At 37.0% G+C, this 25,264-nt stretch overlaps 1 protein-coding gene across 1 annotated transcript in view; it reads right to left on the minus strand.

Moving 5' to 3' along the window:
* RAD18 (RAD18 E3 ubiquitin protein ligase) overlaps window positions 1-25,264 on the minus strand; it is a 99,370-nt gene that overhangs the window by 45,245 nt on the left and 28,861 nt on the right. The window contains exons 5-9 of the mRNA XM_029917209.1: window positions 20,758-21,095; window positions 18,572-18,671; window positions 15,625-15,809; window positions 2,387-2,463; window positions 1,066-1,126 (exon numbers count right to left, since the gene is read on the minus strand). Of these exons, the coding sequence (XP_029773069.1) occupies window positions 1,066-1,126; window positions 2,387-2,463; window positions 15,625-15,809; window positions 18,572-18,671; window positions 20,758-21,095 (761 nt within the window). The remainder of the gene's footprint in view (window positions 1-1,065; window positions 1,127-2,386; window positions 2,464-15,624; window positions 15,810-18,571; window positions 18,672-20,757; window positions 21,096-25,264) is intronic.

Consider the following 25,264-nt stretch of genomic DNA (forward strand, 5'->3'; position numbering starts at 1 on the left):
GATATTTAAATGGGGAGCAATAGTTATATCTTTTCTTGCTTATATCTAATTCATATTTTTCTCAGTGTGGCCTAACTATTAGATATTATTCTTTTAATGGTTTAAATTACTTTCTCTCCAAGCAAATTTGCTGGTTTCCTTATTTTTATAGGCCTTATTTTTGGCAATTCAGTGGTCACTTGATATTCTCTATCTTCTGCCTCAAGAAAATCACATTCTCTTTCCAAATATGAAACAGGAGGCTCCCTATCACACTTGTCTTTCTAACAACAGAAAAACACTGACTTCTGTTGTTCAGTCTAAGGTCCATGAACACTGTAGGCTCCTTTTCTTACTCTGTAAGGCACAGGCCATCTCCCCTGTATCTAGACTTCATCTTCATCTCCCTTTCAAACAGATCACTCCTAAACCTACACATTCAAAGCTTAAGAACAGGAAGGAAGGAAGGATTCTCTTAGCACAATGAAAACATATCATGTGTGGAATATCATTTCATATTTATTAACTACCTGTGTGTCAAGTACTTAAATTTAAATTTAAACTAAAAAACAACCAACCAAACAGTAACAGCTACCAAACTGACAAAACATAAATGTGCTAGCCCTGGAAAAGATATATGCAAAAGCTTAATAAGGAAAAGGAAGTAAGTTGGAAGTTGGTAATAACTGATAAAATGAAAACTATTTTTGGCACAAATACGCAAGTTACAGAAGTGCTGAAATTCTTCACAGAAGTGTTGCAGTGACTGGCCTGAGGACAGGATGGAAAGTCAGAAATGTTTCCATTTTAACTCCATTTTATTTTCACAGAGATACTTTGAGAGCAGCTAATTAATATTTGCAAAGTGCTTAGTGATAAGCTCAAAGAAGAATTTTAGAAATCAAAAAGCAGGCACATAGAGTTACAAGAAAGGTCACTGAGTAAACAACTAAAATTCAGTTACTTAAGTAATAGACAAGAAAAGTTTCTATCTAACATTATGATAAAAACTTATTTTAAAAAATTACTTAAGATGAACCTGCAACCCAAGTTCTTTATAAATAAAGAAAGCGTCACACAACTTACGATATTTACTGTGAATTTCATCTATTTCCTTTTCTGTTTGGTCCTTTGTAAAAACCATTATCTAAAATAATAGAAAAGATCTTAATTAAAAATTCAAAAAGTGACAAAAAGTGAAGTTAGTACTACAAACTTTAAAATAGGGGTAAATAACCTCTTATCTCTGTTACATATAAAGTAGGAAAAATAACTCCTGAGTACTTCCTTTGAATATCATAATTAGTATATGTGTTACTCATTACTGTTTTCTCATCTGTAGAAAATGTAACACTAATATTCATATTAACACTAACATGAAGTAGTAACATAATGATCAATTAAATTTATTTTCAATATTTAGTATTTCACATTCACTAATACAACAGGTAACACGTGAAACTACAAGTCTGAAGTATTTAGCAGATCATTAATAAGGCAGATTTTCTTGTTTGACTTCTCCCTTTTCCAACCTAACCTCTCCAAGTCTACTGGAAAGGTAATAAGTGAAGAAAATATAACAGTGTGTTAAATTTCTACTTCCACTTTTGAAACTCTTGGACTTAAGAGGTCAGAAATCTACTTACAAGACTCATTACAGTCTCCAGCTTACAGTTAGCATAGAGATAAATAATAAAATTAATGAAAATCTCATTTTTTTCTACTATCTTATTATAAACTTACTTCCCTAAGGTCATTGCTTTCTTTATAAACACATTACCAATGGTCTAGGAAAAAAGTCTACTTGGGAGAGCCTGTAACACTTCCTCCAGTGTGACAGGACACAAGGACTAGTTTCTTCTTTGGTATCCTTTCCTCAAGTTTTGGACCATCGAGCTAGAGGAAGGCAATAGTGAAAAATTTTAGGTCTCTGGTTGCCTCAGCAAGCTCAATAGATATTCAATCTTCATTAAGTCTTACAATTACTTAATTTCTCCATCAGCATAATCACAGAATTACAGAAAGCCAGGGCTAAAAGGGGATGCTCCTGAAGATCATATAGTTTAACCCCTGAGTTTTACAAAGATTCTAAGGGCCACAGATGTTCAAGAGCTTATCAAATGCAACCAGCAGAGAAAGAACTAATATCAATACCAGATGTGCAGGCATATGCTTCTTCCACAGGACTATAATTCATTAATAAACTCTACTTTGGATTGAACTTAGCCTTGGAAGACTGCTAACTGTGATAGAATTTCGTGCTAAAAATGAACTGCAAGTAAATCATAATACATTAAATAGAAATGTGTTCCAGGACATTTCCCATTGAACAGATTTAATTTTACTGGGCATTCAATTTTTCTTTCCGTCATTTCTACCCAGATAATGAAAGAGACCATCAACATACACTTTCATTGAGTTTACTAGCTTCGAGACGCATCCTAGTCTTCTCCATGTTTTCAATTTCTTGAACTATTTCAGCAGCTGTTAAAATAAGACATACAGGCAGTGTTAATTACATGGTTTTGATCACTGTACTACCCTAAAGCTAGGTGATGGGTATATGTGAACTCCCTGTACTAGTCTTATAATTTTTCTTCCAATGTTATTGAAAAATAAAAGATTTAAAAAATAACATGGAGTAAAACACTGAACTCTTACATATGCATAACAGTTTAAGACATAACCATAAGAGTATAGTAAAGTCAGTTTGTTCTTTCCTTTAAGAATACAGGTATAAATAGCAGTCCCAATGGAATATGAAAATTAATTTGTTAGTAAGAATCCAATTCTTAGCAGATATCTATTCAAACTCCAATGTACTAAATATAAATTTACATGTTTAGATACAGAGCATTAAGAGCAATATCAAAAGGTCTAACATACATGCAACAGAAATCCCAAAAGAAGAAGAAAACAGGGAAGAGAAAAAATATTTGAAGATCTAATGGTGAGAATTTGCCAAATATAATAAAAGCCATCAAACCACAAATGCAAGAAACTCAAAGAACATTAAGCAGAATGCAAAAACAAAATAAAATACATCAATATATATATAACACAGATACACAGAGAAACTCTGTGAGTCAGAGAAAGAGCATGCTACATAAAGAAAAATCAAGCATTATATCATGCTTCTCATTAGAAACTATTCAAGCCAGAGGACAATGGAGTGAGGAATTAAAAGTTTAGGGAAGAAACCATGCTAATCAGGAATTCTATACCAATGGAAGTATTTTTCAAAAGTGAAGGAGGAATAAAGATTTTCTGAGACAAAAACTGAAAGAATGTATTATTAGCAGACTTATACTATAAAAAGTGTCAAAGGAAGTTCTTCAAGCAGAGGAAATATGAAACCAGAAACTTATCTGTTCCTATCTCTTCCTAGAAGAGAAAATGAAGAGTGCTAGAAATGATAAAAATGAAGGTAAATACAAAATATTTTTCTTATTTTTAACTATTCTAAAAGATAACTGACCATTTAAAACAACAACCATATATTGTGCTAATATCATAGGTAAAAGTGTAAAGCTCATGACAACAACAACACAAAGAATTAGGGATTGAGAGTATACTGTTGTAAGGTTCTTACACTGTAAGTGAAGCAGTGTATCATTTTGAAGGTAGACTGTGACTACTTATAGGTGCTTGTTACAAATCCTACATCAACCACTAAAGGCTTTTGGAAAAAGAGGTCAAATAAGCCCAAAGTAGAAATAAAATACATTAATAAAAAACACTCAATCCAAAAGAGAGCAAATAAATAAGTAAATGGAATGAAAAGCAGATGGAACATGCAGATAACAATGCCAAATGTATCAATAAGTACATTAAGTGTAAGTGGTTTAACAGCATCAATAAGAGAAAATGCAAACTGGATTTTTAAAAAGGCAAGACTTTTATATGCTTTCAGCAAAGAACCCATCTTATTTATTTTTTAAAGTTTATTTATTTGGAGTGAATGAGTGAAAGAGAGAGCATGCAGATGTGCACCTAAGTGGATAAGGGGGAGAAAAAGAGACAGAGAGAACCCCAAGCAAACCCTGCAACTGCCAGTGAGGAGCCAAATGCAGACCTTGAACTCACAGACTGTGAAATTATCACCTGAGACGAAATCAAGAGTTGGACATTTAACCAGCTGAGCCACCCAGGCGCCCCAGAATGCATTTTAAATAAAAGACACAGATAGGTCCAAAATAAAGGTATGGAAAGAGATGTATCATATAAATACTGAAGAGAAGAAACTTGGAATAGCTATATTAACACGAAGCACAATAGACTTCAGAATAATGAATGTTATCAGGGATAAAGAGGGAAATTACATAATGATAAAAGAGTTAATTCACTAAGAAAATCTAACAATCCTAAATGTGTCTGCACCTAGAACAGAAATTAAGATACATGAATGAGAACTTCTAGTTCCAAAGAAGATGGACTAGATTCATTCCTCTTCTGATTTCTCATATTCTTCCTCAGTAATTATAACTAAAACCCTTGGATGTAAGATAACAATTATAAGAGAACTCTTAAAAGGTAGAAGTAGTAAAATGGACTGACTAAGGGTTTCAGAAGTTAAGGAACAACATGATGGTGAGTTCTCTGGGCTTTCTGTTTATCTTCTATAAATCCCAGACTGGGCTCCAGTGAGCCTGCAACCCAGAGCTACCAACACACACACACACACACACACACACACACACACACACGAAACGATTTTTCTAGCAAAGGACTGTGAAAGGAGGAGACCAAAAAAATTTTTCAAAGTATCTGACCGACTCCAGCTAAACACTACTGATGCTTCCTGCTCAGTACAGTACAATCGGAGAGTAAGTGTGGAATATAGATCCCCCCCCCCCCCCCCCCCCCCCCCCCCCCCCCCCCCCCCCCCCCCCCCCCCCCCCCCCCCCCCGGCTTCTCCACCCAGCAGTAACAGGAGGACTGGGCTGTGTTCCCTAGCAACACAGTGCCAGTGGAGACCAAGTGAGAAACCTAGACCTCAGCCAGCAGTAGCAGGAAGCACCCTCACCCTCTAACGAGTGATTGGAGTGAGGATCTCAAAGAGACAAAACCTGGAGAAAATCATCCTTTAAACCCATACAGGAAATCCTAAACACATTTCTGACCAACTCACATGTGAAATATCCTAAAAATTAATTTTAGAGGCCAAAAGATTTGAGAACTGGAGCACAGTATGAAAGACCAGATTTTCAGAGTGCCCTCCAGGTAGTAATTAAATGAAGCAGGAGAGGACAACACTGTAAGGGCTCTGAAAACTAAACTCTCATTAGAACCATGGTCCATGGAAGTAGGCCTGGATCTGCATGTTAAACATAAACAGGGTAAGTGCCTGCTAAAGGAGAATATTTAAAAGCGAACAAGAATCCCACATTACAGTGAACATGCCCAGGACACAATACAAATCCTTGTCAACTAAGAAGCAAGAAAAATCATAACTTCAATGAGAAAAGATAGTTAACAGATGCTAACAGTCAGATGACTCCAATCCTAAAACTCATCTGATTAGAATTTTAAAGCTACCATCATTAAAGTGCTTTAACAAGTAACCAAGAGCACTCTTGAAACAAAAGAAAACAAAACTGCTACTGTATGTAATATTTTTATGACAGCCAGTGGTCCATTATAAAAAGATATCTTCTTAAGGTAGTTTAAATGTTACATTTAAGTTATTAATATCTTATACTTGTAAAGGACAACTAAAAAGCAACAATTCGAAACAAAGTACAACAAATGAACACCAAGCCACACTGAAGAAAGATAGAAAGGAAATTATGAACACAGTATTTGACTACATACCCTCAGTCTGGGAAATGGAGGAGGGGAAAGCAAGTCTCGGGAGAGAGAACTAAAAAATATCCTGAATTTTTTCTTATAGGTAGGTCTGTTGTGCAGTGGTATAGTAGCACAGATAAAGCAATTCTGAAACTATTTTAGATGTACTACAGAAATGGACAAGTTAGTAAATGTGCTGATGCTGTTGAAAGGAGGATTCTCCTTGTGGAAAAAAAATGGGAAATATAAATATGGATAGAAAAAGGTATAGAACTCTGTGAATTTGGACTGCAAACACAGGTATCAGTATGCTCTCATGATTTCTAATATATGTGAGTGTAAATGGATTTATGTGGGGGACCGGCCCACACACCAGAGTCTAAGGGTCCCTGAGTAGGGGGTTGGTGTCGGCGCAATATCTATAAGAAAGAAGACAGATAAAGTGAATAGTGGCAAGATTGCACTTTACTGTGATGCTTAGGATCTTTATATACCATAGGTGATTACATCATTTTTCTAATGATTACATTGTTTGTTACTTCCAGAAAAATTATTATTTCCATGGTAGCAAAAACAGAAAATCAAAACAGAAACGAGGCACAATACAGAAGATCAAAAAACATAATTCATCACTCAAAATACATCAGCAGGGGTTTGTTTTATGTATATAGTAATATTATTAACCGAAGCTATGACAAGGCTATTTTTTCTTAAAGGTGAACATGATGATTTACGGGTAAAGTGCCCCTGACCAGGAAGGGAGTTTCAATCTGAAAGTTTGCCCACTCACTGAAACTAATTAAAGGTCACAGAAAACTAACTCCAGTCTCTAACCCATCATGATCAAGAGGTCATGCGCACATTCTCTAAAACAAAGGAAAGCAGGACCCAACAAGCCATATGACACTGGACGCTCAGTCTCCCTGGAGAGCAACTCAATCCCGATCCTCAACTGAGGGACCTCACCTGCACCAGGGTCACACTTTCCAGACAAGCTGGAGATATGCGCATTCCTCTTGGTGACTTACAGCGGGATCTCAATAGGTCTTTTGGCAGAATGGGCCCCTACAGATTTACATGTGTACATACACATACAGTATACAAGCACATAAACAAGGGTCTATATGTGTACACACCCATGTATGCACATCTCTATGCATGCATACATTCCTGGGCTCAATCTCCTAAAAGAGCCTAGAAGCAACGGCACCAAGTACCAACATAGAAGGAGCGAAGTTAGAAAAATCATCATTTTGCAACTATCACACAGAAGATTAGTACATGAAAAAACTCCCTAGGAATATTAATATAGGGGTGAAATTTTAATGCGGTATAGAATATCTACATGGTGTTAAAGTGTCTCTACAGATATCTGATTAGTAGCAAGGGGAAAACTATACGTCGGAGAAACTGGTAAGACGATTAAACCAGCCATCACAAATGGGGTGCACAAGGATGTCAAACACCCTGGATGTGATATCCTGAGAAGGAAAAAAACATCACTTATATAGTATTCTAGCTAGGAATGCACAGCCTTAATGTAATTATAAGGATACATTAGACAAAACCAAAATGAGAAACATTCTGTATGGGGGGGGTGGGGGGAAACAACAACAAAAACTGCATCCTTTGCCAATGTCATAAAAGACTAAGAAAGACTGAGGAATTGCTCTAGATAGAAAGAGATTGAAAAAATTGTACAACTAAATGCAGTATGTGATCCAAAACTGGATCATGTACTGGAAGAAGAAAAAATCCATTAGCGATCATTACTGATTACTGGGTCCACTGCTGAATACAGAACAGAGATGATAGAATGGATAAAAGTATTGTTAACAAAATTAAATTTACTGAAATTAATAGCTATAATTTGGTGATAAAAGAGAATGTTCTTTTTCTTAGGAAATGCATAGTAAGTACTTAAGGTAAAGAATCAAGAATCTTATTCTTAGATGGTTTAAGAAAAAAATAGAAGTATCTAAGTATGTACACACATATATTCTTACACAAAGAGAGAGGGAGTAATAGCAATTTATAAAGAAAATAAGGCAAAATGATAACAGGTGGATCCATATAAAGGGTGGAGGTGTGTTTTTTATGATAATTATTTCCAAACAAAGTAGTTTGAAAAGAATACAAAATAAAAGCTTTTTCAAGGCACCTAAGTGGCTCAGTCAGTTAAGCATCCACCCCTTGATTTTGGTTTAGGTCTCACAGTTCGTGAGGTCAAGTCCTGTGTGGGCTCCATGCTGACAGCACAGAGCCTGCGTGGGATTTTCTCTACCTTTCTCTCTGCCCCTCCCCCACTTGCACTTTCTGTCTCTCTCAAAATAGAAAAATAAACTTTAAAGACTTTTTAAGACAAAAAATGAAAAGAATTTGCATGTGGCACATATGCACTCTTTACAAGAAAATTGACAGGGGCGCTTGGGTGGTTCAGTCAGTTGAGCATCCAGCTTCAGCTCAAGTCATGATCTTGTAGTTCAAGGGTTCGAGTCCTGCGTCAGACTCTGTGCTGACAGCTAGCTCAGAGCCTGGAGCCTATTTCAGATTCTGTGTCTCCCTCTCTCTCTGACCCACCCCTGCTCACACTGTCTCCCTCTCTCTCTCAAAAATAAATAAAACATTTAAAAAAAGAAAGAGAATTGACAAATTTAAACAAAAAAAAAAAGAGTTAAAAGGCATTATGGAGGTTGTAACATAAAGAAGAAAAATCTATGACAATAATGAAACAAAAGATGGAAGAGCTAAGATACTTCTATGTTGTACATGAATTAGTTTATTATTTCAAGGGAGACAGTGATAAATTTAAGATACATATCGTAAACTCTAGAATAATCACTAAAAGAAAGTAAACAGAGATAACCTAATAACCAAATAATGAAGATAAAACAAAATACTAAAAAATACTCAACCCAAGAGAAAGGGAAAAAAAGGAAGACAAAAAATGAAGAGGACACATAGAAAAGAAAAGCAAGATGGTAGCCTTGAAATCAACCAAATAGATTAAAGGAAATGAAAATGGCTTAAGCCCTACAGCTTAATGGTTTATAAATCTTGTTAAATTACATTTTATTTATTTATTTATTTATTTTGAGAGAGATAGAATGTAAGCAGGAGAGGAGCAGAGAGAGAGGGAGACACAGAATCTGAAGCAGGCTCTAGGCTCTGAGCTGTCAGCACAGAGTCTGATGCAGGACTCAAACTCACTGACTGAAAGACCACGACCTGAGCCAAAGTTGGACGCTTAACTGACTGAGCCACCCAGGCGCCTCTCAAATTACGTTTTAAAAGCAAATCCAGGGGCACCTGGGTGTCTCAGTCAGTTAAGCATCTGACTCTTGGTTTCGGCTCAGGTCATGAGATCTCACCATTCATGAGTTCAAGCCCCATGTGAGGCTTTGCGCTGACAGTGTGGAACCAACTTGGAATTCGCCCTCTCCCTCTCTTTTTACCCCTTCCCTTCTCATGTTCTTGCTCTCTCTCTCTCTTTCTCTCTCAAAATAAATAAATAAGCTTTAGGAAAAAAAGCAAATCCATAGTATATACTGCTTTCAAAAAAGTTTAAATATAATAACACAGTGAGTGGGCTTAAAGAGAAGAAGAGTGAAATAAGATAGAGTGGCTATACTCATTCATATCAGATAAATTAGATTTTGAAATGAAGAATATTACCAGAGACAAACATTTCATCATAATAAGTAGATTAACTCATCAAGAAGACAAAACAATACTAAATGCACATATACCTAATTACTGAGATTTAAAATATAAGGAAAACTGAAAATATTGAAAGGAAAAATGGAAAATCTATAAATATAATTGGAAATTTCAATAATCCTTCCAGTAATTGATACCATCAGCCAATAAAGGATCAGCAAGGATGCAGAAGACCTGACTGTACTATCAAGCAACTTTACAGAACATTTAAGGGAAAAAAAAAAAAGCAAAATATTCAAGTGTTTATGGAATATTTATCAGGAAATCCTAATATTGAGTTATAAAACAAGTCTCAATAAATGTAAAAGGTCTGAAATGATACAGAAGTGGTTAAATGGAATCATATTAAAAATGAATAATAAAAAAATCTGGGAAATATCCATATATTTGAAAATTGAAAACACTCCTATCCCATTAGTCAAAGAAGAAATGGCAACAAAGATTAGAAAATATTTTAACTGAATGCAAATGAAAATACAACACAGCAACATTTGTGGGTGCAGGTAAAATAGTGCTTACGGAAAAATTGTGAAAGAGCAATCTGAAATAAATTATCTAAGCTTCCACCATAACAAGTACAAAGAGAAAACCAAATTAAATCTAAAGTAAACAGAAAGAAGAAAATAATAAGGATTGGAGAAAAATTCAATAGAATGGAAAACAGAAAAAGAGAGAGGACACATTTCTAGTATCAAAAACAAATGATAGTACATTACCACAGATCCCACAGACATTAAAAAGATGATTAAGGAAATATTCTTTAAAAAATGCTATAGTAAATTGTAAATTCAAGAACTTATATGAAATGGATGCAGTCCTTGCTAAAACAAAAGGCTGCTTTAATATTAAAAAATCAATTTAAAACAAATCAAAACCACAGTGACAAACCACTTCACACGGCCAGTGTGGCCAAACCAGGAAAGGACTAACAAGCGGTGGCAAGAATGTGGAGAACTGGAACCCTTATGCCAGTGAGATGTAAACTGTTACAGGCACACTGGAAAACAGTCAGCAGGTCCTCAAATGTTAAAATGTAGTTACCATTTAACCCAGCAATTCTAGTCCTAAGTACACACTATGGGGAATGAAAACATATGTCCACACAAACACTTGTGTATGAACATTCATAGTTAATTGCAGCGTTATTCATAATGGCTGAAAAGTGGAAAAAATCCCAGATGTCAGTAAATGAATAGGCAAAAATAAGTAACATATCCACACAATGAAATATTATTTGAAAATAAAAAGGAATGCACTACTAACCATGGATAATGGATAACCTTGAAAATATGCTAACTCAAAGAAGTCAGTCACCGAAGTCCATGTATTTGTATGAATTCATTTAAGTGAAACGGACTTCCATTTCTGCACAGAAGGAGGCTGGAAGTTGCCATCCAATCTTAACAGTAACTTAAAAGCTCAACAGACTGAAAAATCAGCAACTCTTCTTAGACCCACAATGAAGAAGACACAGGGCAAACTCATGCCCCCGAGATTGTGAGACCACCAAATACAGGAGTAATGGCTTACTTTAGGAGAAACTTACAAGCAGAAACTGCAGTGGGAAACAAAACAAAAGATAAGAAACCCTGAACTGTAATTAATTAATTGTTAGAGGTCCTATGCAGATGATTCTGAGAGTTAAAAATTCCAGGGAGACCCAGTCATGGCTGGAGGGCGGTAGGGAAGACAGTATTGTGAGATTCACCTCCAGGAGTTCAACAAGATCCTCACAGCAAATTATCAAAGAAAAATCTCTGGTTTCGAGCAGGGGGAGGGAAAAAGGAACCATCTTCAAATATACCAATGTACTCTTCTCTTTACAAGACTTGTCCTCTGAGGAGACTAGTTAAACAGAGCCTAATCACCTGGGGTATTGCTGGAGCCTAACTGACCTGGGGAAGGGAAACACAGAAGCTCCCCCCCCCCGCCCCCCCGTTTAGCTGCCATTCTGCTCTCCACGGTTTTGGTAACCCGCAATTAATCGCCCATGGTTCGGATGCAGATGATCTTCTTCTGATATATGATCAGAAAGAAAGTCAAGAGTAGTCTAACACTATATCACAATGACCACGTCATTCAACTCTCTTAATATGCAGGCAATTTATCACCTCGCATTATCACAAGACTGTTGAATACACTACAATAAGATATTTTGAGAGATATATTCACATATGAGAGACTATAGTCACATAACTTTTATTATAATATGTTGTTATAATTGTTCTATTTTATTTTTCTATTTATTATTGTTACTATCTCACTGTGCCTAATTTATAAATTTTTATCATAGGAATGCATGCACAGGAAAAACAGTATATATAGGATTCAGTACTATGCATGGTTCCAGGCATCCACTGGGGGTCTTGGCAGTATCACCAGTGGATAGCAGAGATACAGGCTCACTAAAGAACTGAGGCCTAATGCTAAGACTATAAAAAGCTTCTTCTCCCTGGCACACCTCACTACACATTGCTAAAGGCCTACTTACACAAATTCCTCTTAACTAGTATATCATGTCCAACTATCAAGAAAAAAATTACCAGGCATACCAAAAGGCAAAAAGCGCACTGAAAAAAAATGAACAGAATATCCAAGCCCTATGAGATAAGTAAATAAAATATACAGAATAGACAGGTCTATAGAGAAAGTAGATTAGGAGTTGTCTAGGACTGTGAGGACTAGGAAAGAATGCTATCAATTCTCCTTAACTTGATTAATGAATTCAATTTAATCCCAATTAAAATCCCAGAAGGCTTTTTTTGTAGACATCAACAAACTGAGTCTAACATTTACATGGAAATGTAAAGGACCTAAAATAGTCAAAATAATTTTGAAAAAGAATAAATTTGAAGGACTTCCTCCACCTGACTTTAAGACTTGCTACAAAGTTACAGTAATCAAGGGTGTGGTGCTGGCAAACAAACAAACAAAAAAATCAGATATAGAGACCAATAGAACAGAAAAGATTCTAGGTATATTCATACACACACATACATATGGTACGTGGATTTAAAAAAATTTTTTTAATGTTTTTTTATTTATTTTTGAGAGACAAAGAGAGACAGTGTGAGCAGGGGAAGGGCAGAGAGAGAGAGGGAGACACAGAATCTGAAGCAGGCTCCAGGCTCTGAGCTGTCAGCACAGAGCCCAACATGGGGCTCGAACCCACGAACCGTGAGATCATGACCTGAGCCGAAGCCGGACGCTTAACTGACTGAGCCACCCGGGTGCCCCAGTACGTGGATTTTTGACAAAGGGAGGAATGTAAATGGGGAAAGGATAGCCTTTTTAACAAAGGAGGCTGTTAAAACTAGATACATAGCCATATTTTTTTAAGTGAGTCATAACCTTCACTTCACATCAATAGAAAAAGTAACTGGAAATGCATTATAGATTTGAATATAAAAGATAAAAATTATAAAACTTCTAGAAGAAATCATAGGAGAAATTCTTTGTGATCCTAGGATAGGCAAATATTTCTTGGGGGAGTACCACAAGCATGAACCATAAAAGAAAAAAAGTGGTAAATTAGACCTCATCAAAATGAAAAATTTCTGTTCTTCAAAAGACATAAGAAAATGGTAAGACAAGTCAAAGCCTAGGATAAAATATTCAAGTATATTTATTTCAAAAATGACTGGTATCCAGAATATCTTGACAACTCTATTTTTTTAAAGTTTATTTATTTTGATAGAGGGTGCACACACATGCAGGGAAGAGCAGAGCGAGAATCCCAAGCAGGTTCCACCTTAGCACAGAGCCCGATGTGGGGCTTGATCTCACAAATTGTGAGATCATGACCTGAGCCAAAATCAAGAGTTGGAGGTTCAAATGACTGAGCCACCTAAGCACCCCCAGAATATATAAACTCTTATAATCAATAAAAAAGTATTAATGGACAAAATATTTCAAAACACACACACACACACAAATAGCAAATAAATATATGAAAAGATGCTCAACATCATTAGCCTCAAGAAAATGCAAATTAAAACCATCAAGACAAGGGAAAGGATGGTTTTTGAATAAATGTTCTGCATTGACTGGTTATCCATGTGGAAAAACAAGAGAATCCCATCGCTAGCTCACAAAATACGCTAAAATAGATTCCAGATAAATTGCAGGTCAAGATGTAAAAGCAAAACCAATAAAGCTTTTAGAAGAAAACAAGAGGGGCACCTGCGTGGCTCAGTCAGTTAAGCATCTGGCTTCAGCTCAGGTCATGATCTCATGGTTCATGGGTTCGAGCCCCGCGTCGGGCTCTGTGCTGACAGCTAGCTCAGAGCCTGGAGCCTGCTTCAGATTCTGTGTGTCCCTCTCTCTCTGACCCTCCCCTGCTCACACTGTCTTTCTCTGTCTCTCAAAAATAAATAAAAGACATAAAAAAAAAAATAAATAGAAGAAAACAAGAGAAGATCCTCATGACCTTGTGACAGGAAAGGACATAAACACCACTAACCAAAGGAAAAATAGACTAGACAGTACAATTAAGAACTTCTACTCCTTGAATGAAGTCATTAAGAGAATGAAAAGGCAAATTGCAAGAAGAGTATAAATATACATATATCTGGCAATATCTATATACAGAAAATTTCATGTACTCCCACAAATAAATAAAGGGGGAAAAAAGGATACACAGCATTAAAAAATTGGTCATAATACTTAAATGGGTAATTCACCAAAGATATCCAGATGATCAACAAGCATATAAAAATGTGCTCAACACTGTAAATCACTGGGGAAATGCAAATTAAAACCATAATGAGACAATACCAATGGCCAAAAAGGAAAACTGACAATACTGATGTTGTCAAGGATGCGAAAAAACTAGACCCTCCTGCAGGAACAAAAACAAGAAGAGAAAAAAAAAAAAGAAAGAAAGAAATTAAATGAAGAAAAAAATAAATGTACCCTGGCACTGAGTTTTTGGCTATGTCCATGAAAGCTGAACAGATACAAAAATATATCAACATTTTCACTCCTAGATATATATATATATATATCCAAAAAACATGTGTGCCTGTGTGCACCAAGACATGTAAAAGAGACAGCAGCATTATTCTTAAGAGCCAAAGAGTAGACAAATCCAAATGTCCATAAACCACTGAATGAATAGTGTAATATACAATGGAATACTCTATAGTGACTCTATACACAAAAACATAGATGAATCTTCTAAACATAATGCTGTACAAATGAAGCCACACTCAAAAGAACACATAAGCTATTTATTATTCCATTTACATAAAGACAAAATACAGGCAAAAACAAGCAAAATGAATAATCTCTGGTGTTAGAAGTCAAGATGCTGGTCATCTGTGAGAAAGAACGCGGTAGTGATTGGAGGTGGGGGCACAGGGGTTTTGGGGATGCTGGTTCTGATCTGAAAAGTAGTTTCAAAGGCATTTTCCCTTTGTGAAACTTACTCTGATAATTCACCAAACAATATAATTTGTCTACTTTTCTGTTTGCATATTATACTTCAGTTTTTTAAAAAATTAGGCATCTCTATATATGCTAATAATTCAAAGAACTCCAAAATATGTGTGTGGTTAAATGAAAAGCATTAACCATTAAATAGTTGTATATAGTACTAACATTTTTACGAAGCAATAGTCAAGGACATACGTTTGTGTATAACTTATAATCATAATGGTAACATTTACTGAATGATAACTACTTGCTATGTGGTATAGTGCCATGCACTTTTCATTTTATTTCCTTTAAAAACACTATGTAGTACACAGTATTATAACCCTTATTTTATGGATAAGAAAACTGAGATAGTAAGTAACTTGCTCACAGTCACCCAGTCATAAACCTACAAAACTGGGATTATAACCCAGGCTCCCTAGATCAACTCTTCATCCTGCACTGTCTCTGGAAAGATCCACCTGAGACACAGGCAGCAGAAGCCACTCTGAGAGGGGAACAGGGGCTGAGAGGCAGGCTGAGAGAAAGGCGGGCTTATCAGAGTGTGCTCTAGACACCTTTTGAAGGAATACGTTTGCATGTCTCATCTGCTATCAAAATTGTATTTATCAATATTTCTTTTCTATGGTTTATAATCCCCAAGCTACACAAACTGCTTTATCCAGAGAACAAGAAGAACTCAGTATTTTATTAGCTTACCTGATTTAGGGTGCAAAGCATCGCACTGGGCATTGTACATGTGAACAAATTCTTGGTGCCTTTTAATGAGCTGTTGTTTATTTCCTTGAATAGATAATCCATGCTGTTTCAGCTTTTTCTTTAAATCACGATCTGAGAGCAAGTTATATACAGTTTTGGGCAGAGGCTTCCTTTTGTGAACAGAACTGAAAAGGAGGGAAAAAAGAAATCACAAGGGTTACTCTGAATTATCAAAAGCTCTTCACAGAAAACAGTAATTTGCCTTCTGACCGAGTACCAGTGTGACTGGGAGAACAGTGGAATCATGAAGATAAAAATGAAAAAGAGAAGGATCAAATTTGCAAATAAAGGTGGCAGTGTTGGACATGATGCATCTGAGGTGCTGAAAGCACGTTCAGATGTCAGGGTCCAGGTGGCAGCTGCTCTTAGAAAAAACGGAGGTCCCAGAAAGCGGTCAGGCCTAAAGATGCAGACCTGGGACACCCACGGAAGGCTTGTGCACTAAATGCTGTAAGAACTTCACTCAGAATCACACTTACATAGACTTACTCAATTCTCCAATGGTTTAAAACACATTTGCCCCCATGGTTTCTAGGCAAAATCTCTATAAAAAAACGTTACCTCAGATGATCAGAGTACAAACACTATTGAAATTTAGACTACAGATTTAAGAATATAGCTTCTTTAGAAAAAATTCTAATCCACAATCAAAACTACCCTCTTAGCTTTATCCAGTCCATTACTGCCAATGAAAAAAGAATTCAGAAGCTGACTGGTAGATAGCACTCTTTAGGCAGTATCTTCAAAGAACACGATTGAAAACAATAGGAAAAAATACAAGAGGGTTTTGTTGCCTTCAACTTCAGTTAATTATATTAACAAATATATAAGGCATTACAAGCATATTAGCAAAACCACCACCTGGCTCTTCATTCTACTTATATAATTAATACACTGACAAACACTAAGCTGCAAGGTAACATAGCAAGCCCTATCAAATGACTTTCTTCTGCTCCCTCCAAAAAACCAGTTAATAAACATTACTTCTTAAAATGGAATAGAAATAAGCTACCCAAGGGTATCAATGACTTGAGACAATTTTATAAGAGGGACTCCTTAGTGAGTGTTAATCTATTTAATATGATTATAATCTGACTGAGTACACTGCTTGGCTCAACATCATGGCAATTAGGTGCCTAATAAATATTTATTCAAAGTAGTCATTACAATTCCAATAATTTCAAAATGAAAATACCAAAGTCTCTGGTAAAAACTAATAAACACCTGAAAGTAAAAGGTTTATCCAAAAAAACCCAAGATTTTACAAAGGACTTGCATCTAACTAGTTTGCCTTCAAGTCCATGCCACTCAAATCGTAGTGGATCGTGGAAGCCCCAGGAGAACTTATAAAATTGCAGATTCTTGGTCACCTCTCCATACCACCCACTTCTGAAGTGGAGACCTACATACGGTCTACTTTAACAAGCTTCCTCAGAGTAAATCTGATATAAATGCCCAAAAGACTATACTGACAGAAGTGGTACAGCTGAGTAAACGGAGACTGAAAACAACCTAACATTTTTCTATTAACCAACAGTCCCATTCCCTAGCTAAATTATTCCTTTTATGCTCTATCAATAAAGTCTCAAAGCCAGAGATCACGATTTAACTGCAGAAAGACTTGCAAACTTCCAACAGATTCCATTTTTCTGCAAATTACCCAGGGGGCTCTACAAGATAAGATCACGGCTAAATAAAAATCACAGTAGGTAGCAAGACCTGAAACATTTTGTAGGAGTTTGTAAACGCACATTGTGAGGGACAGTTCATTAAGTCTGCATCTAAAACATTTTGGCTGAGCAAGAATAGGTGATTAAACTTATGCCTGTGAAACTCAAATGGAAAACTGCTGTTCACTGGCATTTACAATGAAAAGCACCAGCAGGAATCAACAATTTCTATCAAGAAATTTTAAAATATGAAGACTGATAGATGATGCCCAAAACATGAAGATAACACTGACCCTTCTTCCAGGACTTAGTGAAAATGAGTAGTGCACTTAAGGGTCCTCAGAATCAGAAGCCATCAAAAGGAAGAGTATTCTATGAATCAATTCTGAAATGGTTCTACATGGAATGGGTTGAGGGTTGTCACCCCTTTCGAGGAAACTGCCCATCAGGGTGTTGTGGATAAAATACTTTAAATGTCACAGTCTCTTTTACTGACCAGACCCCAGAATCAGGATGTAACTAAAGAGAAACACAGCTCAATGCTTCCCTAAGTGTATCTTCACAAACACTAGTTTTGCAAGATGTGAGTTAAGAGGAGCGAAAGGCTTTGCGGTCAAATAAATGTAGCAACTGCTGGATTAAGCAAAATCCAACGTCTGATATAGAACTTCTCAGGGCCTTCAATAATACGCTAACTGGTGCAGTGAACCCTGCCCTCAGGGAGATACATTATGCAGGGCTTCTAAACTGCAAGAAAGAGCAAATGGCAGGACAGCATGTTCATGGAGCAAAGTGGGACCACTACTAGAACTTGAACTTAATTACATGTGGATGAGTAGGTCTTGGAAAAAGTGACAGAGCTAAGTGTATTAGAAGAAATATGACAAATGCATATAGAAACAGAGCAGTCCAAGCAAGAGGGTCAATGCTGAGTCCTCACCATTCAAGGAGAAAATACTCAGCTTCTATACTAGAAACTCATTCCTCAAGAAGAAACATTTTTCTTTTCTTTTCCTTTTTCTTTTTTTCTTTTTCTTTCTGTCTTTCTTTCTTTCTCTTCCTTCCTTTTTTTTCCCCCCCAAACAGGCTCCATGCCTAACATGGGGCCTGAGCTCACAACCCTGAGATTGAGATCACATGCTCTACCAACTATGCCAGCTAAGTGCCCCAAAAAGAAACATTTCTAAGGAGAAATTCAGGTCACATAACTTTCTTACCTTCTGAGACTTTCCTTCTTCTCCTCACGTGTTAAACAGCTGTCTAAGTGCTTATTAATGTGATTTTCTGGAATATTAACCCCACAAACAGGACAATCCACTGTATTTTTCAAAAAGAGAAAGAAAGACTTATTATTTATGGAAAGGGTAAAACAATGTATAACCTGACATCTTTCAGCAATGAATATAAAAAATAGAATCCCAACCTTAACATGCACTTAGAAAAGCAAAAGAAAAAGAATGACACCTCAGGGCAACAGAGGTAAGATAGACTGTTCACTGAGTAATGGTTAAATCCCGGGCCTACAGGAAGAGACTGCAAAGAAGACTGGTGATTCATTTATCAGAAAATGCTTTGGTTAAAGTCTTTTCTACCAAGCTGTGACCAACCTATAGAACTAATCTTAAGTTTTCCCAAGTCTTAGGAACCATTAATAGTTAGCACTGTGGCAATCCTAACAATGTGAATAAGGTACACCTGGCCGTGGGTGAGAGGGTCTGTGCAACTAGCTGAAGCATGTGTTGGTTTGGGCCAACTATTGTTCAAATTAGCAAAGGTTACAAATTCAACAATTTGGCTCTCATCTATAATTACAAATATAGGGTTATCACTAGAAATGCAATCATTCTCAAACTGCTTGATGAAGTTGCAGAGAACTGTGGAAGAATCTTGGGGTCCAGACGCCACCATGATAAAGGCAGGAACAAAGTGGGAGGTCAAGGCCCCCATCTCCACTTCAACGGAGCAAGGCCAATTTTATCTATTTTATGTGTTACAGCTCATTGTAAGATTTCATTTGAAAAAACTGGTCTGGTTGGGGAAAGAAGTTAACTGTCAGACAAAAACACTACAACAAGAACTGTGAATTGAAAGAATGATCAAAGATACGCCAGGAAACACACTTAAGATTCACATATTCTTAGGCGCCTGTGTGGCTCAGTCGGTTGAATGTCCGACTTCAGCTCAGGTCATGATCTCATAGTCTGTGAGTTTGAGCCGCACGTTGGGCTCTGGCCTGACAGCTCGGAGCCTGGAGCCTTCTTCGGATTCTGTGTCTCCCTCTCTCTCTGCCTCTCCCATGCTCATGTTCTGTCTCTCTGCCTCTCAGAAATAAGTAAACATTTAAAAAATTTTAAAACAAAAAAAAATTCACATATTCTTACAAAATTTAAACTCCTGAGTACTAATATGCTAATTTCAACCTAAGTTTAATAACCACTCATTGCCCTGCATTGTATGTGATGCAGGCATACCAAAGATGTGGAAAACCTAGTTTTTGCCTAAAAGGTGCTCTGAACTTCACAGGCAAGAAAAGACATGGAAACAATAGGTTAAATAAACTGAGCTATTCATCAAAAAAGCAAACTGTACACAAAATAGTCCAGAAGGCAAGTGTTCTGCCACTTTGGCAATGGGAGAGGTCAGTATTATCTAACATAACCAAAGAATGTTTAGGATCTGGAGAAGGTTCAGAAAGGTAAAACAAGGGTCAGCAAACATTGTTAGTGAAGGACCAGGTAGCAGAGAGGGGAGGTGCTGTAGGCCAGATGGTCTTCGTTACCACTGCTAAACTGTCATGGTGCATGAAAACTTCAGCAGCAGATGGGGGTGGCTATTTTCCAGGGAACCTTTATTTACAAAAATTGGTGTCAAGCCAAATTTGGCCTGCAGCTCACAGTTTTTCCAATCTCTGGGTATATTCAAACAAAGATGGGGAGATCAGCTTGGCTAGTCCAGAAGGATTTTTGAGAGCAAAAAATAAGAAATAAGGTCAGACAGCTAGATTAGGGGTCAAGTAGTCTATGGCTATAAATGCCAGTCAGAACAGCTTGGAAGGTTCACGTAGTGGTGTAGTAAGATAAAAGGAGCTCTTTAAGATTGAAATGGAACTGATGTGAAAGATGAGGGGGGCAATTAAAAGCTGAAAAAGAGACAGCCACTGCCATAGTTAAAATATGAGCTGATTAAAACTGCTTCATCAGCCACAATTCCTATTCTATGGGAGAGAAAGAGTACAAAAATATCCTGCAGCACTGCTTACATCAATTTCTGAGACTCTTACAATGTAAAATCTGGTTTGCTCTTTCCCATTCCTTCCCCCTTCAAGATGCTGATTTATTATGTCATATGGGATGAAGAGATTTCCATTCAGTAAGCAAATACATACATGAAAATGATTTCCTACCTTTGGCAGCCTGTTTCACGGTTGACGTAGAGGGTGTCTCAGGAACATGAGCATCTAAGGAACGTGGAGCTGTCTTCTCTACGGAAGGTGTCTCTTTGGTCTGTGAAGAAGTGCTCACCTCTTTTTGAGGGATGAATTTACTTTCATTCTCTTTTATCGACAACTCTGATGTGGAACCACCGGTTTCTCTGATCAAGAAATTCTCCATTAATTTGCTTCCTTGCTTTAAAGAATGCCTAGAGGCTACAGGAGTGTGTACTTTGGCAGCAAGGTTCTTTGAAGAGGAGGAAGCAGGAGATATAGGTGGTGACTCTAAGGCAAATTGCAGCAGATGATTCCTTGAAGCACAAAAAACACAACAGGTAACTAAGATGTCAAGTTATACGTAATAACTTAATGGACATAAGTTGTTTTCCCAATTAACATTTGCTTCTGTGAAAAACAGAGCTTATTCTATAAGGACAACCAAAACAGCACTTCTTCAAAGCAATAAACCTGATTTAAAAAGCAGTTAATTCTTGGGGCACCTGGGTGGTTCAGTCAGTTAAGCATCTAACTCTTGGTTTTGGCTCAGGTCATGATTTCATGGTTCATGGGACTGAGCTCTGAATCAGGCTCTGGGCTGCCAACACAGAGCCTGCTTGGGATTTTCTCTCTCCCTTCCTCTCTGCCCCTCCCTTGCTCATGCACATGTGTGTGTATGTGGGCACACACACAATAAATAAATATTTTTTTAATGCAGTTAATCTTTTATAAAGGAAAATAGACATACTTCAGAATCTGGCCTTGGAGAATAATACCTTATATAAAACTTACTCTCTAACCATACATAACTCTAGAATATGGATAAAACATAAAAAACAATTATTTACAGCATGAACTATAATCAACACAAGGCCGCAGTCAATGAAAGAGAAGAGAAACATGAGGTGATCCAACATGCCCCCAAGAGTTTTCCCGAAAGAACCTTGTGGGAGTTGGGTATTGAAATGGAGTGGAAACAGAGATCAGAGTTCTGAGCAAAGAACGGCTACAATTGAGGCACAGGGTGGTGGACGAAGGGTAGTCACAGAAAGAGAACCCCAAACACCTGCACAGAAATTCTCATCCATTCCTGATTATCTCCATGGCTGCAAAAGCCTAAGATGAAAACACATGAGGACCTAGTAGGAAGCAGATGCTGAGAAGCTGAGATTCCCAAAGGTGCTAATAAGTTAATGGAGTTTGAGCCCAGTCACATTGCAGAGATCCTAGACATTTAGTTGAAACCCCACAAAGGTTGCATCTTAGGAAAAGTAAACAAAACTGAAGTAGACGAAACCCAATGAAGAACTAAACAAGGTCCCGATAGAATAAAACCCAAGAGCTGGTCATTTAGCCACCAGAACAGAATCCAATATCTTTTAGAGGAAGATAATTCACAGCCTCTATAACATTTCATCAACAATGTACGAAACATATTTAATCAAAAGATAAAATACTCAATGGAAGGAGATCCAGAGGTGGTCCAAGTGGTGGCATTATAAGGATTTCAGGATAACTACAATGAATATATTAAAGAAAAAGATGAAAAAATAGACAAATGAAAAAAAAGTATATGTTAGAGGAGATTAAAATTCATACCCAAAAGGATAAAACAAAGAAAATAACACCTAGCCATATATTAATCAACTTGTTAAAAAATAAGAAAAAGAAAATCTTGTAAACAACCAGAAAAAAATATATGACATGTTACCTCTAAAGCACAGTTTTGTAACCTTGACACTAAGGACACTTTCAATCAAATCCTTTTTTGTTGTGAAGAGCTGTTCTGTGCATTGTAGGAATGTCAGCAGCATACACCCCACCCCAGGCTGAGACAACCAAAACATATCCAGACATTACCAAATGCTCCCCTGGGGGAGAGGGAAAAAGGGAAGGTAAAATCACTCCCAGTTGAGAACCACTGCTCCAAGAAACAATAAAAAACATCACTGACTTCATAACAAAAACAACGAAAGCAAGAAGATAAATTATAACCTCATGACATCCTCAAAGTACAGAAAGAAAGAAAAACTACTAAGAATTCCATTTCCATTTTTAAAAAAGTGTTCTAGGAGCAGCTGAGTGGCTTAGTGGGTTAAGCGTCCAACTCTTGATTTCAGCTCAGGTCATGATCTCACGGTCCGTGAGTTCGAGCCCCACAGTGGGTTCTGTGCTGAGTGTGGAGCCTGCTTAGGATTCATTCATTCTCTCTCTCTCTCCCTCTCTCCCTCCCTCTCTCTCTCCCTCTCTCCCTCCCTCTCTCTCTCTCTCTCTCTCTCCCCCTGCATGCATGGGCTCGCTTATGCACACTCTCGCTCTCTCTCTCAAAATAAATAAATAAACTTAAAAAAATAAAATAAAAATTGAATAGAAAATGGAACAGATATCACCAAAGTTATATAAGAAGTGTCCATAAGCCCATGAAAAGTTACACTAGTCATCAGAAAGTGCAAATTAAAGCCACAATGAGTTACCACTTAACACCCAATAAAATGCTTACAACTAAAAGGGTTAATATTACCAAATACTAACCAGGATGTGGAGCAACTGAAATTCTCATATGTGGCTGGTGGAGGTGGTCCAACCCAACTGGAAAACTGTTTGCCGATTTCTTATAAAGTTCAATATACATCTAGCATACAAGCCAGCAATTCCATAGACATGTACTCAAAAGAAACAAAAACAGATGCCCGCAGAAAGACTGTACACAAATGTTCACATCAGCTTTTATCACACTAGCCACAAACTGGAAACAATCTGATGAATAAGTGAGCAAATTTTATGTATTCATACAATAGCTAGTTCTCAGCAAAAAAGAATGAATATACCAACATAAGCAACAACAGACAAAAACAGAAACAGTATGTGAAGCAGAAGCAAAGAATAAATGCATACTGTATAATTCCAGGGAAACACAGCCTAAAACAATGTGCGTGACACCTGGATGATGACTGTGTCTGGGTGTGGGCAGGGACTGACTCGAAGCAGAAGAAAGGAGCTATCGTGATGGCAACATTCTACATCCTGACTATGACGGTCATTACACAGATGTGTGCATTAATCAAAATTCAACGACCAAATTCAAATATACTGCTTGTATTTTGCTATGTGTAAATTTTACCACTATTGAAAGAATCAAGAAATAGTAAAAACAAAAACAATAAAAATTTCAAAAATCTCACTGATCTACTAATCAGGAAGGCTAAAATCACAATGACTGGTAAAACATCAGGTGTTGGTGAGGATATGGAACAAATGGAACTCTCATACTTTGCTGGTGGAAGTGTACTTGATTTTAACAATTTAAAACTAACTTTAACAATATCAATGAATAAATGAATGCCTACTTGCTGATCTAGCAATTACATGTGTAGATATATGCCAAAAGAAATACATGCCAAAGGACACACATGACAAAGTTCAAAGCAGCAGTCTTCGGAATACACAAAAATCAGAAACGATCCAAATATCTATCAACGAGAAAATAGGGGAAAATTACCCATATATCATCATGTGAAATCAAAAGACTCATAGAAAAATACCAAATATTTACCACAATGATGTGTTATTTAATTGAGTTTCCCTTTCCCTACCGGCCTAAAGTCTGCTCTTTTAACACTATTAACTCTCACCCCACCTAAGGGTTAGTTGTTTCACTGAGCAGGAAGTGGCTTAAAAGGAAAAAATAAATAACTATTTTATTCTGCCTCAGAGTTTTATAGAAATCCAAGAAAATTCTATTTACTTATCTATTTATTTACAAAATACCATGCTTCACATCATATTCAATTGCCATTCATATTCTGAATGCTTTGACCCTTTTAAATATGTCCTGGGACTAACTGGCATACCTAATATTTTAAATGTTAATATTAAATATTTTTAGAAGTGTTTAGTGTTTATTTATTTTTGAGACAGAGAGAGACAGAGTGTGAGCAGCCGAGGGGCAGAGAGAGAGAGACACACACACACAGAATCCAAAGCAGGCTCCAGGCTCTGAGCTGTCAGCACAGAGCCCGATACAGGGTTTGAACTCACAAACCACAAGGTTATGATCTGAACTGAAGTCAGATGCTTAACCGGCTGAGCCACCCAGGCACCAGCTGCCTAAATTTATTTTTTATTTTTTATTTTTTAAATAGTTTATTACCAAGTTGGTTTTCATATAACACCCAGTGCTCTTCCTTGCAAGTGCCCTCCTCCATGACAATCACCCCCTTCTCCTCCCCCATCCCTCCTCAGCCCTCAGTTTGTTCTCAGCATTCAAAAGTCTATCATGATTTACCCCACTCCCTCTCCCCAACTCTTTTACCCCTCCTTTCCCCTTCCCATGGTGACGTATTAGGTTTCTCCTGCTAGACCTATGGTATCTGTCCTTCTCTGCCTAACTTATTTCGCTTAGCATGACACCCTCAAGGTCCATCTATTTTGCTACAAATGGCCAGATTTCATTCTTCCTCATTGCCATGTAATACTCCATTGT

This window comes from Suricata suricatta, chromosome 12, assembly GCF_006229205.1.
Source record: "Suricata suricatta isolate VVHF042 chromosome 12, meerkat_22Aug2017_6uvM2_HiC, whole genome shotgun sequence".
NCBI lineage: Eukaryota > Metazoa > Chordata > Mammalia > Carnivora > Herpestidae > Suricata > Suricata suricatta.